This window comes from Pseudonaja textilis, chromosome 1 (genome assembly GCF_049901715.1).
Source record: "Pseudonaja textilis isolate UNSWEBS1 chromosome 1, rPseTex1.2, whole genome shotgun sequence".
Taxonomy (NCBI): domain Eukaryota; kingdom Metazoa; phylum Chordata; class Lepidosauria; order Squamata; family Elapidae; genus Pseudonaja; species Pseudonaja textilis.
In genome coordinates this window covers 11,536,212-11,553,173 of record NC_141990.1, presented here as the reverse complement: position 1 = coordinate 11,553,173, position 16,962 = coordinate 11,536,212, and the positions used below count along the sequence as shown (strand labels likewise).

General features: G+C 42.1%; 2 protein-coding genes across 3 annotated transcripts in view; one reads left to right on the top strand and one right to left on the bottom strand.

The window, feature by feature from the left end:
* CCDC92B (coiled-coil domain containing 92B) overlaps nt 1-16,962 on the top strand; it is a 358,816-nt gene that overhangs the window by 179,638 nt on the left and 162,216 nt on the right. The gene's annotated exons all lie outside the window — the stretch shown is intronic.
* Nucleotides 1-16,962, bottom strand: part of PAFAH1B1 (platelet activating factor acetylhydrolase 1b regulatory subunit 1) — a 56,258-nt gene that overhangs the window by 11,007 nt on the left and 28,289 nt on the right. For both annotated transcript variants that reach the window (XM_026710141.2, XM_087926274.1), the window contains exons 4-6: nt 13,291-13,365; nt 12,630-12,836; nt 7,850-8,018 (exon numbers count right to left, since the gene is read on the bottom strand). In XM_026710141.2, coding sequence (XP_026565926.1) covers nt 7,850-8,018; nt 12,630-12,836; nt 13,291-13,365 — 451 coding nt within the window. The remainder of the gene's footprint in view (nt 1-7,849; nt 8,019-12,629; nt 12,837-13,290; nt 13,366-16,962) is intronic.

Sequence of the window (16,962 nt, the reverse complement as noted above, 5' to 3'; positions counted from 1 at the left end):
AATGTATGCATGTGAATGCCATTATTAAATTCACAATTCTGTATGGCATCCAGGGGCCAAACTGGGTGCCCTCCAGATGTGCCAGCTTATAACTGCCATCAATCCCAGTCTGCCATATGGTAATCCTCAAGAGGCAAAAACAAGATGGGATGCTGGGAAAAGCACATAGTATGCTTTGGCAGTTACCTGGCTATTATAAAGAATGATTTGTTGCACAGCTTCTGAGGAATAATTGTGGTGTGCTAATTAAACCTCCAGAATACACATTTTCACCCAAGGCACTTGAGCAAGGAGCCACCGTTCTTAAAGCTGTAACCTGGTAGATATGGAAAGAATCTGGAACTAGCAAGGGAGCGGCTTCATGCCAGAATCCCCAAGTATTTTAAATTGAAAAAGGGCGTTGGTACTTACCTGATACGCCCGTTCTCTGTGAGCTGTGAAAAGCATCCAGAAGTGGGAGGTGCTTCAGTCTCTTCTGGAAAGGCTGGGCTTAAAACTCCGGGACACTCCTCCTCCTCCATGGGACACCTCCCCAGCGTCCCCCAGTTTTGCGAAGACTGAGTGCCAAAGTCCAGAACTCATCACCTAATCTAGATCCCTGACCGGAACGGAACCCCACCAGATGGAAAGAAATGGGTGGGGCTGGACGCTCTTCACAGCTCACAGAGAACGGGCGTATCAGGTAAGTACCAACGCCCTTTCTCCCATGAGCTGTTCAGAGCATCCAGAAGTGGGACATACCAAAGCTTGGCCTGTCCTTAGGGAGGGACTCCGTCTGGATCGAAATCCACTCCTAAACTCTGTGGACCCTCTGCAGGACTCTTCTGCCAAATGAAGCATCCGCTGAGGCATAGACATCAATTTTATAATTTCTGACAAAGGGCGATGGTGAAGCCCAAGTTGCTGCTCTGCAAATTTCGTCTATGGAAGCCCGTGAGGCCATGCTACTGATGTTATCGCACTCCTTGTTGAGTGGGCTGTAATGCCCTTAGGAACTGAGATGGACTGGCATTCATAACTTTTAGCTATGGTGGCTCTCAACCATCTACCAATGGTCGTCGACGACACCTTGTGTCCTAAAGTGGATGCGTTGAAGGATAGGAATAGAGCCTCAGATTTTCGAAATGCCGCCATGTGGTCTAGATAGATGCTTAAAACCCTTCGAACGTCAAGTCGATGCCATTGATGCTCCAGTCTATGAGACGGTTTCAGACAAAAATTTGGAAGCACCAACTCCTGCGCTCTGTGGAAGACTGAATTTACTTTAGGGGTGAACGATGGATCCAATCTGAGAACCACTCTGTCCGCATGAAACACGCACAGGTCCTTTCTCATCGACAATGCTGCCCATTCGGAAATCCTCCTTGCTGATGTGATCGCAATTAAGAAGACCACCTTATATGTCAGGAATTTGAGACTAGCGGTTCTTAAAGGCTCAAACAGGCCAGTTGTGTGGTTAACACCTTGTTGAGCTCCCAAGTGGGATAGCGGTGAATTACAGGAGATCGTAAGTTTGCAGCACCCTTAAGAAAGCTGCGGACATGTGGATGGTGCGCTATGGAACAAAGGTCACCCCAGGATATCACCGAGGCTAAGGCCGCCACCTGTCTGCGTAAAAGTATTTGGAGATAGGCCCTTGGTCAACTCCTCCTGTAAAAAGTCCAATAATTGTCCTATTGATGGGGCAGTTGGGTCGATCTTAGACCCCCGGCACCAGCAACAGAAAGCGGACCACATGGCTTCGTATATACGATTTGTTGAGGACCATCTGGATGCTTGTATGGTGGCAATGGCATCCTCTGAAATTTGTTGGGTCCTTAAACGGCTCCGCTCAACCTCCATACAGCTAGGCTGAGCCATTGTGGGTCCGGGTGAAGTACCGGCCCTTGCAAGAGGGAAACCCTCGACGGTGGAATTTTCCAAGGTTGTTCTCTCGACAGATCCTGTAAGTCCGCGAACCACGTTCATCTGGGCCAGCAAGGGGCGACCAATATCAATTCCGCTCATTCCTCCAATAACTTCTGGATCAACCTGAGTATTACAGGGAGTGGAGGAAACGCATATAGAAGTTCAGGAGGCCACTGACATTGCAGGGCATTGATGGTCTCCGCCCCCTGAGTCGGGTACCTTGAAATATACTGGGGCAATTGGGCGTTGTGGGGAGAGGCAAATAGATCGATCACCGGTTGCCCAAACCTCCACACTGCTTCCTGGAAGACAGACGGGTGTAGGCGCCACTCTGTCTGATCTATCGTGGCCCTGCTGAGCCAGTCCGCTTCTGTGTTTAAGGCCCCTGCTATGTGCTCTGCCTTGAGCGAAAGCAGATTGGCCTCGGCCCACTTGAACAATCTGGCCGTCTCCAGCATCAGAAGTTTGGAGTAGGTACCCCCGTCTGTTTACGTGGGCCTTGGTTGTGATATTGTCTGTCAAGACCAGAATGTGGCGTGATTGGAAAAGGGGTAGAAAACTGCGTAACGCCAGATGAACTGCTCGCAGCTCCAACAGACTGATGCTTTGTGATTGTTCAGAAATAGTCCAACTTCCCTGTGCAGTGTGGGATTGGAAGTGAGTTCCCCATCCTACCAGGCTGGCATCGGTTGTGATCGTTGCCCTACAAGGTTCCGTGAAAGGACACCCCTTGTTTATCGTGTTTTCCGACCACCAGCAGAGAGATCGGAGAACACTGTGAGGTACCTTTATCCAGACGTTGGAAGTGGCTCTTCCGGATCGCTGGAAAGGTAGCAGGAACCATTGCAGGTCTCTAGAATGGAATTGAGCCCAAGGCACAAATAACAAGAAATCAGTTTCCCTAACAGTTGAGACAGAACTGCTAGGGAAACCGTCTATCCAGCCAAAGACTGGATACTATTCAACCTGTCCTGAGAGAGAAAAACCTTGCCCTCCACGGTATCTATCACTGCCCCTAAATGAACTAACCTAGTTGAAGGGATCAAATGGCTTTTATCCCAATTTATGGAAAAGCCGTGACCTTGAAGGGTCTCCAGAGTAATCTTGGTATCCAAATTTGCTTGATGTCTGGAAGATGACAAAATTAAAATATCATCCAGATAACATTGTAAACAAATAGATTTGATCCTGAGGGAGGCAGCCAAAGCCGCTAGGACCTTGGTAAAAGTCCTAGGGGCCGAAGCCAGACCAAATGGTAGGGCAATATATCCGTAGAGCTGATCACAATAGCAAAATCTAAGGTATTTGTAGTGAGCAGGTCTAAGTGGTGTATATAGATAAGCCTCTGTCAGATCTATAGAGATCAGGACATTGTTCTGATGCTGAGCAGAATGGACTGGAGAGTAGTCATTTTGAATTTTCAATAAACCAATGATCTGTTCAGACGTTTGAGGTCCAGAATTGCCCTCCAGACCCCCGAACTCTTTGGGACCACAAACAATAGAGAGTAACAGCCTTGACCTCGTTGTTCAGATGGGACCTCTCTAATGGCCCGAATTTGCAGAAGATGATTGATAGCGTCCTGAATCAACGCTCTCTTAATGGGGTCCGTGGACCTAGGGCTCCTAATGAAAAAGTTCGGAGGGGAGGATTGAAACTCTAGCGCCAAACCAAACCTAACAGAGTCCCTGACCCACGCATCAGAGGTGGAGCTGTCCCATTGATCAGTGAACAGTTTTAGCCACCCTCCAATGGGAGCTGCTGTCAAGGACTCACTTGGGGCGACGAAAAAAATCGGCCTCCAGTACCTCTGGGGTTTCTTCTGTTTTGGCCTCCCCACTGACCTCTGTCGGAAGATTCTGACCTATCCTGTGTAAAACTGGGTCTGTAGCCTGATGTTCTTTGTGATCTGGGAACGTATGGGCCTTGATAGTAGGGCCAAAAGGAACCCCTTCGAAATGACTGGGGCGTTCTGTTTTCAGACCTCCGAAAAAGAGGGGGAGGGACTTTTTTCTATTCTCAATAAGCAGGGGCTCCAAGACACTGCCAAATAATTTATCCCCCGATATTGGGGCTGATGCCAGCTTGCATTTATGCTTGGTACGCGCCTGCCAATGTCTGAGCCATAGCAGTCTCCCTGCTGATACGTGAGATGCTATGGCTCTAGACGAGAATTTGACTGCATTAAATGTGGCGTCAGTGGAGAATTCTGCCGCTGCAATAATCTTAGCAATGTCCTGGTGGGCTCTGACATTTGACGCCAGCAATATATCCCTCAAGTGGAAGAGCCATCGTAGGGAGGACCATGTAAAAAACGACGCAGCTGTAGCTGCCCTAATGGCCCAGGTGTCAGAAACATGCGCCCTACAGAGTGCCAACTCTGTTCTCTTTTCCTCCAGTCTCAGGGCTTCCTCGGCCTCGTTGGGAAAGGTTGAAGAAGAGGCCAGTGCCACAATGGGCTCATCCACCTCTGGCGTTTTAAGAAAATTTGAAAACTCTGGTGCCAAATTATAATATCGTTTATCGTACCCTGTTGGGGCTGGGTAGGATGCTGCTGATGCCCATTGATTTTGTACTAATTCAGCAAACATACGAAGGACAGGAATAGTTTCTGCCTCATTAGCCGGTTGTGAGAATATTCGATCCTCGGATTCATCCTGAGACCCTGTTGACAATGGATGAGGGCTTGATGTGCCTAGTTTAGCGGTGTTCTTTGCTTTGAACAGTAAAGATTTAAAGAGGTGCGGACGAAAAAGGCCAGAAAAGGTAGGTTGGTCTGGAATGAGGCCTTCGTCATTCCTCGTTCTAGTGGGTCAGCCTCTGACAACCCCAAGTCCATCTGATGAATCGACCACACCTTCATGGGAACATCCTGGTCATCTAATTCCACCTCCTCCCGAAGACCCTGGACTGGTATGTCAGGGATATTGGGGAATACCTGAGTTTGATGATGTCCCATATGCGCAAAGGATCGAGCAGACAGGGATCCCTCTTCTGAAGTAGCCGAAAAGTGTCTGGTCCGGATGGATTGCTGAACTCCAGCCGCAATGCCCTTTTGTATGGCCATCTCCATCCATTGCCTCATTTCGATGGGAATAGTCTCAGGTAATCCTTCCTCCCGTCTTAAACCGGCGGCCGTAGGGGTGAAGGTTGCCTCTGGGATTTGTCGGGCAGTGCTCATTGGAGGAGATATGCCCATGGGAGGCTGTCCAGAAATAGCCTGTCTGGGCTGGGTGGAGTCTATGGCACCAAGGCTTGGTGCCATCTATGGGCATCCTTATCCGCTGCCTTAGAGGCCTTTTTGGGGCCCACTGACTTATCTCGGGACTTATTTGTCTTGGAGTGGAAGACGTTGTCACCTTCCATTGTGGAGGACTGATTCTCGTGCTTCTAACTTTAATTTTTTTAAAAAATTATTATTATTATTAATAATAATAATAATAATACTTAGGGGTGATGCCTACCCCTGTGGTTGAAAGTAGAACGCTTCTCCAGGAAGTCTATCTATATATATATATATCTATATACACACACAAATATATATACATACACATATATACAATACACACACACACACACATACCCATACACATACGTGCCTATATCTATATGTAAAACTGTGTATATGGGAAACAGTATCTAAGGGTCCCCAACAACGGAAACCCCCAAGCGCTCCAAGCCAGAAATATTCTGGATCCCTGGTTCCCAACAAGGGAAACCAGCTATACAGGGCCTGATGGATCCTTTCCTGTCAAAAATGTCCCACTGTTTGAAATGGCACTTGCAGTTTCACTCCAAAGTAATGATCCAAAAGCAATTGCAAAAAGAGAGAGAGAAAAAAATTCTGTTTAAGGACTAGCCTGCTTATCCAATGCCAGCAAGATAAAAGAGAAATAATGCCAGGGAAGCGGAGTGGGAAGGTACCTGCCCCGGTCCCCAAGAAGGGAAAACAGCGGGGAATGGCGCCTGTGATATTTAGGCGCGAATGTGAAGCCAGCCGTTGAAAATGGCGGGAAGGCAGAATCTCCTATGTTAATTGCCTGAGCAGTTTAACGCGCCGCTGCTGCTGACTCTCTAAATTGTCAAAAAAATGATCCTGTCAGTCGAAACGGCAAGGAGGGGTGAGCTGCGGCTGTAAGCGCTACGCCAAGATTGCAGAGATAAGACGATCAGGGGATTAGATAATCTAATTGCCTGAAGCGGCCTTCTCAGGCTGTCTGCGGAGTGGCACAAAGAATTGCTCTCAAACTGATCGGGGGAATGACCTAATAGAGCCACAAGCCTTGAAATCGCCAAATTAATTGGGGAAAAATTTACAAGCCGAATTAACCCAAGAGCAAACCTGAATTTTGACTAGCTGAATCAGAAAACCGTTCCTGTCAGGGAGTGCACAACCTCTTACCACGAAGGCTGAGCTAAAACTGGGGGACGCTGGGGAGGTGTCCCGTGGAGGAGGAGGAGGAGGAGCGTCCGGAGTCTTAAGCCCAGCCTTTCCAGAAGAGACTGAAGCACCTCCCACTTCTGGATGCTCTGAACAGCTCGTGGGAGAAAAGATTGCTTCAGAAATTTTAAAAAGGACCAGTGGCATCCTTGACCTCAGGCAACCCATAAACAGACTGTTTTTTCAGTCCTCAAAACCATGTATTCGACTCTGTAATCAAAGTTCAGTCATCTGAATGGGCACTCGGGAGGATGGATATATTTTGAATAGCAAAAATTGATTGTCACGTTCAAAAAAGGTCACTGCAGAACTGAAAGGGAGGCTGAAAGGGGGAAGCTGAATAATCACGTGCAACCCCAGAGGACACAGCAATGCAGTGGGAAGGAGGATTTACTGAAATATAAAATTATGCATGACGCTAAAAGTTATTGGCATTTTCTCAGCTTTGAGGGGAGGGGGGGTTTCCCCTGCAGACATTTAATTATCAGGCTAGGTAATATCATCAGTGCATAGAAGAGAGAAATCTTAGCTGTTGCTCATGCTGGCTAAGGCTGGCGGGAATTGGGTTAAAATCACAACACTTGGAGGGTAACAATCTCTTCTCTCCACTCATTAACCCGCAGGGAGAAAGTCTGTAGATATTAGCCACCATTTTTAGCTGCTCTTTTTGAAAAGTAGCAAACATTTTCTGCCTCTAGGCTAGAAACACTGCTACTCAACTTCCTCCAGAAGCCATAAACTTGTTTTCAGAAACATGTTCTGCCTATTGGGGCTCTTTAAAGACACAGTTAGGAAGCCAAAAAAAAAATAAAATCTCTGAATGCCTCTCAGCCACAGTCCTGAAATGGAGAACAGGCAAGTTTTTGATTCAAAGAAATGAAGAGAGAAACAATTTCTTGCTTTTGAACACATCACAATAGCAAAAATGAACCAAAATGGATGCTTCCCATGGTGACTGAGTTGCAATGGCATCATATAGTAAACAAAGAAGCACTACAGCCTTCCGCTCTCGTTCAATGCATTATATTGCACAAAACCTGTAACATTTTAATACTAGTGGAGTAAGTTAAATTGTTAAGCAGCCAGCAGAAAGAAAACAAAATACACCAGGCAACGTAACAGATTAGTGACAAGAGTAGTTAACATATGCATGAACTGGATCACAGCACTTCCAGGGCTGTGAGTCATATCTCTCCAGGTTATGCTCCACCCTAGAAAATAACCTGCTAATACATGAGAGGAGCTCAGGATAAAACTATGGCATTCATGTGGAGAAGATACTACTGAGTGGAAAAGCTTTTAAGGATGTGAGTTCTCCTACTTGCTGCACAAAACCCTCCAACACATGGGTATCAAGCTGTATATGAGAACTAAGCCTTGGGACGAGTATCTCGAACGTGATGTCCTCTTGTTCACATCATCATTAGAAGAGAAAAGAGGTATAAACCCAGTTTTTAATTTTATCATACTATTGCTAATGATTTTTCAACAATTCCTTACCATGCATGGTTCTGATGCACTCAAAGCCTTGGAAATCCCATAGCTTAATGGTCATATCTGCAGAACAAGAGGCCAGCAGCTTGCCACTATGGTCAAAGGAAATATCCTGCACAGAATCTGTGTGGCCTTTCAGGGTGCGTTCAAAATCACCGGTCTCATAATCCCATACCTAGGAATTAGACAAAGAAATTGATAAATATATATACATTGCTCAAAAAAAATAAAGAAAACACAAAAACAAGACATCCTAGATCTGAATGAATGAAATATTTTTATTAAATACTTTGTTCATTACATAGTTGAATGTGCTGACAACAAAATCACACAAAAATTATCAATGGAAGTCAAATTTAGCAACCCATGGAGGTCTGGATTTGGAGTTACACTCAAAATTAAAGTGGAAAAAAACACTACAGGCTGATCCAACTTTGATGTAATGTTCTTAAAACATGTCAAAATGAGGCTCAGTAGTGTGTGTGGCCTCCATGTGGCCTGTATGACCTCCCTACAACGCCTGGGCATGCTCCTGATGAGGTGGCGGATGATCTCCTGACGGATCTCCTCCCACAACTGGACTAAAGCATCCCCCAATGCCTGGACAGTCTGTGGTGCAATGTGGCATTGGTGGATGGAGTGAGACATGATGTCCCAGATGTGCTCAATTGGATTCAGGTCTGGGGAACGGGAGGGACAGTCCATAGCATCAATGCCTTGGTCTTGCAGGAACTGCTGACACACTCCAGCCACATGAGGTCTAGCATTGTCGTGCATTAGGAGGAACCCAGGGCCAACCACACCAGCATATAGTCTCACAAGGGGTCTGAGGATCTCATCTCGGTACCTAATGGCAGTCAGGCTACCTCTGGCGAGCACATGGAGGGCTGTGTGGCCCCCTAAAGAAATGCCACCCCACACCATTACTGACCCACTGCCAAACCAGTCATGCTGGGGGATGTTGCAGGCAGCAGAATGTCCTCCACGGCGTCTCCAGACCCTGTCATGTCTGTCACATGTGCTCAGTGTGAACCTGCTTTCATCTGTGAAGAGCACAGGGCGCCAGTGGCGAATTTGCCAATCTTGGTGTTCTCTGGCAAATGCCAAACGTCCTGCACGGTGTTGGGCTGTAAGCACAACCCCCACCTGTGGACATCGGGCCCTCATACCACCCTCATGGAGTCTGTTTCTGACCATTTGATCAACCACGTGCACATTTGTGGCCCGCTGGAGGTCATTTTGCAGGTCTCTGGCAGTGCTCCTCCTGTCCCTCCTTGCACAAAGGCGGACGTAGCGGTCCTGATGCTGGATTGTTGCCCTCCTACGGCCTCCTCCACGTCTCCTGATGCACTGGCCTGTCTCCTGGTAGCGCCTCCATGTTCTGGACACTACGCTGACAGACATAGCAAACCTTCTTGCCAAAGCTCACATGGATGTGCCATCCTGGATGAGCTGCACTACCTGAGCCACTTGTGTGGGTTGTAGACTCCGTCTCATGCTACCACTAGAGCGAAAGCACCGCCAGCATTCAAAAGTGACCAAACCATCAGCCAGAAAGCATAGGACCTGAGAAGTGGTCTGTGGTCACCACCTGCAGAACCACTCCTTTATTGGGGATGCTATGCTTTAAACCTGTTGTCTATTCCATTTGCACAACAGCATGTGAAACTGACTGTCAATCAGTGTTACTACCTAAGTGGACAGTTTGATTTCACAGAAGTGTGATTGACTTGGAGTTACATTGTGTTGTTTAAGTGTTCCCTTTTTTTCAGCAGTGTATTTCCAACAAGCTATTTTGTCCCTACATTTGCTTCAAAAGCACAGGTATCCCTCGACTTGGCTAAGGATCAAGATATAGAACTGGATATGATCGGCATACTGATGGAACCCAATCCATGCTAGGAGATAACTTCACCCAGTAGTTTCAGGCAGATGCTGAATAAAACTGGAGAGTGTGTTGAATTCTGTGGGATCTCACAAAACAAACGTCTTGGATCTTTTCCAATGATTGAAATCCTGGATTCCCCCCGCTCCTAACAACACCAATTAGAAACTCCCCAAAGCAAGGAAATATAACAAAATAGAGCCCTGAAATATCCAGAGACCATCCAGAAGGACACAATAATCAGTAGCATCAAATGCTACGGAGATCAAGCAGGACCACTCTTGGAACCCCCTTCCCTCCCCACAAAAAAATCACTTACAAGCACAGTCACTATTGTACGCAGACCTTAGATAATTCACTTTTTCCAGAGCCCTCTGAAGTTATTGCATAAAATGCATACCACATTCTCCATAATCTTCCCCCAAAAGGAAAGTCCAGAATCAGATAAAAAGAAATTCCACCAATGCTAAGCCAAGTGATGGTTTCCTGAGGAGACAGTAAGCCAAGCAGCCAACTCAAGGGTGAATTAACCACCACCTGAAGCCAATAGTTGGTCACTTCTCACAAGGTTTTAAATTTATCAGGAGGGACAAGGATCTAATATGCAGGTGGCATCCCTCAAAACTCCAACCAGTTCCTCGAAATTTCATAATAGAGAGAAAATGCTTTTTGACAGAAAAAAAGAAGGACACTAAGATTTGCTTTAAAAGGTTAACAATTTCTCAAGTTAGATATAGGTATATTACCCAAGAATTAAAAACAATTTGTTGCTTGCAAACAATACTGCATACATGAGAGAATAAACGTTTAGTGCTGCTATTCCACTTTGGCATGTTAATTCACACACGTGCATTTTGCAGGAACATACAAGACTCCTGTCATCTCCAAAAGCAGAGAACAGTCAGCTAAAAATATAAATGGTTGAATCTATATAGTGTATGTAAGAATTGCAACGAACAACAACAAAAAAGAAGCAGTTTCCTGTCATGTTTTTACCCAGAGTTTCTCTTGTGCTTTTATGTTCTAGTCTCAGGAGCTACACTAGTAAGAACTCTTGAAGCCACAAAGACATAACAAAAGTGGGTTTTTAAAGCACACTTAACAATTTAATGGTTTGGAGGGATGCATTATGTAACTTCTTTCCCCCCCCCAAAAAAAACCCCCATAAAGCTTTGTTCTAGAAGCACACAAAGCACCTCAGCCTTTTATTTATTTGTATGCCATTCATTCCGGAAGATTCCAGGCAACTAACAATCAGAAACATCTCTGAGCCGCCTCTCCCCACAATAAAAAAAAACCACCCATAAAATAAACAAATATATCGTAATTACACAAAAAAGAAAAATGTACGAAATATACATCTGCTAAATTCAGCTATTCAGTCACAGCATGCCTTCTTCCTGAGCCTGATTTGGAGAGGGTGTGTGTGTGTGTGGGGGGGGGGATCAGGAGAGATCAGAAACCTAGAAGAGAAGCAGCAGGCTGGAGGAGCTCAATGGGGAAGGATTTCCAGCGAATTCCTCAACTTGCAATGGTTCGTTTAGTGACCATTCCAAGTTATAACGGCACTAAAAAGTGACTTATGACCGTTTTTTACACTTACAACTATTGCAGCCTCCCCATGGCCATACGGTCAAAATCCGGACGCTTGGCAACTAGCTCATATTTATGATGGTTGCAGTGTCCCAAGATCACCTCTGACAACCAAAGTCAATGGGAAAGCCAGGTTTACTTTACAATCATGTTGCAACTGCAACTGACAACAAGAAAGGCAAGGAAGAACTTAAAATGGGACAAAATTCATGTAATAACTGTCTTGCTTAGTTGGGCTCAGTTGTGGTCATAAGTCTGGGACTACCTGTTTTATGGTAATTTTAATTAGATAAAAACAATAGAGATTACTGGATTTAAAAAGTCCTCATCCTACGTATCTCTATTGTAGTGTTAAGTGGTGATTGGGTTCTAAGTGATTTGTTCTAAAAACAAAACAAAATCCCTAATTCACATCAAGATGTCCAACCTGCATTTGGGCTCCATCACTTAAGACCACAACAGAGACATATAGGATGAGGGTTTTTTTAATCCAATAACCTCCACTGTTTCTACCTAATTTAAATTAGGATAGTAAGCTAGGAGTAAAGTTAGTCTTCTCCATGGGCTTCTTCTATTAGAGAAAGCAGAAATAATAAATGGTAGTAGAAATGTAAACAATTGGGGGAAATAATGCATGTTGTCTTTAAAAAAAAGTCCTCCCTTATTTTATTGATTTTCTCTCATCATTTTCAAAATTCTTTTCAACTCTAGATTGAGAACCAGGCAAATTGAGATTCAAGATTAGATACGTGTTCATATAAACTAGTTCTCATCCCCTGCCTGTTACAACCAAACATGATGTTTATTTTAGTCAATTTGGACAATAAAAAAAGAAATTGATCTTAAGTCCATCTTTTGATGACTTGCATTTTCTCCAGAAGAGAAGAAAAAATCTGGAGAAAGTCACAAAATACAAACACCTGCAAATAGAAATAGAATTACTTTGGGAAAAGACAGAAAACAAATACAGTACCAATACTAACAGGACCAAAACATCTGGAGCATCACTTGAACTGTGTCGGCATTGACAAAAATCACACCCAGTCAATTGCAAAAGGCAGGTTTATGTGGAAAAGCTTACATCCTGCAACACCACCTTTAGAACCATCAAACAATTTCCGTATCCCAGGTCTTTGGAGAGGACTCAAAAGGTGGATAAAAATCCTAAATCAAGCCTAAATAGCTGGCTGTGTAACCAACAATAATTAAGGTATCAAAGGACTTGTAGTCATTATTCAACCGTGCTGGCTTTGCACCAGATATTTACTTAACACAGTAACAATAGAGCACAGGTTATGAAGGTCCTACCTTTATTGTAGCATCCTCTGAAGCAGAGACCATAACACTGAAAACTGGATGGAAAATTACTCTTGTGACTGGACTTCTGTGCCCACTTAATGCGTACTTTTCTGGAGGACGGGGAATCCATTCCTTAGGATCTCGCTTCTGACCAAGAGGCCCACCTGATGTAAATTCTTCTTTAGCTTCATTTAATTTGGATTCTAATTCCATAACCTAAGTTTCCAGAGAATCAAAAGAAAGAGAGCTAGGAAAGGGTACACTGTTTCTTTTTAAAAAACCATCAAACCCTATCCTTTTTCAACAGGTTTAGAAGTGAGGAGATTGTGCTGTAAACCGGAAATTAACAAATGTCAGGCTTTATTTTTTTTCTGATATTCTTTTTTATTTTTGTTTTTATTCTGTCTTATTTTCATAAATAATTCAAACACACTTCATGCACCGTCTTCCTCCTCTTTTCCTCACCAACAACCCTGTGAGGTGGGTTAAGCTGAAAAAAGGGAACCGGTTCAAATTCACCCAGTTGGCTTTCATGCCTAAAGCAAGACTAGAATTCACAAATTTCACAAAATTTAAATTCAAAAATTTAAATTTTTATTTCAGAAACTGCTTAAAAATCTTGGCACAACATTTTTTTCTCAGTAACATACCAATTTAAGTTTCTACTTACTTTCTTTTGTAATCTTATAACTGATGTCCATTTTTTTTCCAAGAGCCCAGCATATTTCTTATCTAATTCTTCATTCTAGGGGGGGAAAAAAGAGATCAAAGTCATTAAACAAATCAAAACTTTTTAAGGAGCATTTTCCCCATGCTTGGTTTTTCTTCTTCAAGAAGAGAGGAAGAACAACTTCTGTTTTCATAAAAATGTGGAACTTAATGAAGAATCAGTACAAACCTATTACTGCTGGTTGGAAACCTACATAAAATAAAAGTGTTATGACTGGAGGTATTATGCTTGTAACAGAGTTAAATGTCAGTCAATACTAAGTTTGCTGGGGGGGGGGAGGGGTTGTGAATGATTTGTAACACTATCACCCACCAGGAGTTATGGGGATTGAGACGTATATAACTTGAATGAATAGTCATTGTTAAAGTTAACACTGTCATCATATTAACCTGCTGATCTGTCATACAAATATAAGATTTACCTAACTCAGCCATTTTTCCTGCAGCAGGCAATCAGAAGTCTCTCTGAAAAACTCTAAATAGCCCCCTAGATTCTTTTCCTGGATACCATTTCTCAGAGGCAGACTGCCTGAAACATTACCTAGATGAAAACCAACACATTTCATGGCAGCAAGTCTTATTCTGATCCACAGTGCAGAAAAATAAAACTGTCACCAATATGCCTTAAGAACGTAGCTACTAAGAAGCTTCCGTAGATGAACCTGATGAATAACAGGTTATTTAAGACTATAGGCAGATTATATAAAATAGGCCTAATCCATAGATACAAATGCTTACTTCAGTTGGAGTAAGCAAACAGGAGGTGTTATAGTAGTTTAAAAACACTAACAAATTGCCTATTAAGAATAAACTTCCTGGAATCCATATTATCAGATGCATGGAGATTTCCCTGGGAATTAGATGTGTAATTAGAACGTGTGAGAACGTTAGGGAGGGAGAGAAGGAAGAAAGCAATAAAAAGCAAGGTCAAATGAAAAATGAAATGTAGAAAGTAGTCAGCAAAAATTACTCACAGATAATAGCCATTAACAGTTACTGGGTATGAAGCAGACAGTCTTGAATCAATGAGCTGATTAAAACATGCACTGCAGTTAAGAAAACCGGCTCTCCGTTTCTTACTGGGGAACAGCATTGAAATCTCTCAATGTTTCTAGCTCAGCTGTTTTGAGATGGAAATACTTATTTATTTTTTTATTCCTTTAAAGATAGTAGCCATTGCTTGATTTTTACAAAATATTTTAAATTCACTAATTCATTCTTTACAGAATTCATCCTCTTCTAGCTTCTCTTTTATTCTTCTCATAAGGAGAGAAAGCCTCCCTCGTGGCTGAATAACATAAATATTTAGCATATTCAGATTCTCCTTTTTATCTTCTGGGGGAAAATATTTAATGAGATTGATGGATAAGGCAGCAGTCCTCTCATCAAGCACTGTTTTCAATTAAACCAACAGCTAGATTACAATAGGACTTTTTGTGAATGAGAGTTAGAGAAATGAAATTGGAGCCTTGAGTAAGTATTTTTGTAAGGAAAATGAAATTTGATGTTTTCACAGCCTGAGATTAACATGTATTTAAATTGCATGTAGTCTGGAGTTGTCTAAAGATCTGGGATATTTCCAGATCATACTGGAAGGTGAATGGAATGTCTTAATATCAAAAAGGTTAATTTATAAGGATGGTATTCTATACTACTTAGATATTTTTAAAACCTAAAATATTTTATTATAGAAAACTAATCAATGAGGTACATTTACAGAACAGTAAGTACCTTCTAAAAAGTATATTATTAGTGTACAATATTAAACACAAAACATTAAAATAAACTTGTATTAGAAAACATATTTCACAGAATAGAATGTGAAAGCATATAGGATGAATTTTAAAAGAAAAAAAGATTAAATAAAAAGAAAAGCTGAAGTTATTTCTCATTTATTTATTTATAAAGCTATCTTTTCTGCTATGACTAATGTAATACTGCAACTTCTTCAGTTCATAAACTTCCAAAAAGGCCAAGAGGAAGAGATGAAATGGGAAGCAGACAACTGACTATAAGATCTTCACATTCCACAGGTAAAAATAATATTAATGGAAAGATGGCCTGGTTTCTACTGACAGAAATTGCTCAGAGAAGAGTCTGAAACTGTATATCATTATTGATAAAGTCAGAAAATAACTTATAATTAGGAAATTTGTATCTGTGCACACCAATTTTACTTGCATCTTTACAAGTTGTTCTGAAAAAAAATGGATGCTCCAGCAAATCTAACAGTTGTGCACAAGAATATTCTCTATCAGACTCTTATATTTATGTCATTCTAAAATTAATGAGTAGCCTATCGTAGATGCCAGTAATGTGCAACAATTAAACTAATCCAACTATCATTGGATGAATGATCCAAACTATTAAGGAAACTATTTTACACTAAAATCTTTAAACAAAAAACCAGAAAAATCATCTTTTAACTTTCACTGTTAAGGATAAAGCATTTATTTTTATTATTACATTTACATGCTGCTTACAGTGACTTTGATTTCCAAACATGTTGTTAATATGGACAGAACTATCCATATTGAATGAAGTCCTGTGAAGATGTGGGCTGGAATATAAATTTCTTTCTAATGTAAAGTAGTGGAAAGCAGAAAAAGATGTTTTAAATAAGCATACGTTAAGTACAGAAATTAATAGACAGCTTAGTTGGTATTGTTTTGCATTTTAAACAAAGACTTTGAAGGACAACTGGTGAACACTTTCAATAACTACTTATAGCAATATCACTTAGACTTATATACCACTTTATAGTGCTTTACAACCCTCTCAAAGCGGTTTACAGAGTCAAGCATATTGCCCCCAACAATTTGGGTCCTCATTTTACCCACCTCGGAAGGATGGAAGGCTGAGTCAACCTTGAGCCTGGTGGGATTCGATCTGCCAAACTGCAGTGGGAGTAGCTTGCAGTACTGCACTCTAACCACTGCACCACCGAGGCTCCATTAATCTTTCCATTAAAAAAAAGACAAAAAATGAAGATATAGAAAAATGACAAACGAGATTTGCTGTTTCCTCCTGAAAACAGCAATAAAAGAAAATTGTAAAGAATACTGAGAATTGTATTGAAATGCCCCAGATAAATCTATACCTTAATCCAGCTCCAATATTATGAGATTTTGCAGTAGAGTTGATTGGGGGTGAGGGTGGGGGGAGGAGAGTGTTGAACTAGACTAAAACCAAAGTAGTCAGTTATATGACACTGGAAGTAGTTAAACATTTTTCCTTGTTTTTTGTCTAGTATGTAAAACAAAGGGATATGAGAACATTTGAATATGGTAATACAGACATCCTTGATCGTTCCTGTTTTAGGCACTGTCTAAAAACACCTCTTTGGTCATGTTAATCTTTCCCATTCTGTAACTCTGTCTAGTTGGTTTAATGGTTTATGTTTTTATCCTATAGCAATTTTCACATTATTCTTGCAATTCGCTTCATTATTTAAATAAATGAAAGCTGCTATACACATATTTTAAATGCACATCTATCATACACGTATTTTAAATGCTCTTACCTATTCTGCCTCAAGATGAGGAATATTATTCCAACAAAGTCTGCCCACAGTCTATCAACATGTAGCTACAACTTTCAAAATCTGGTTAAA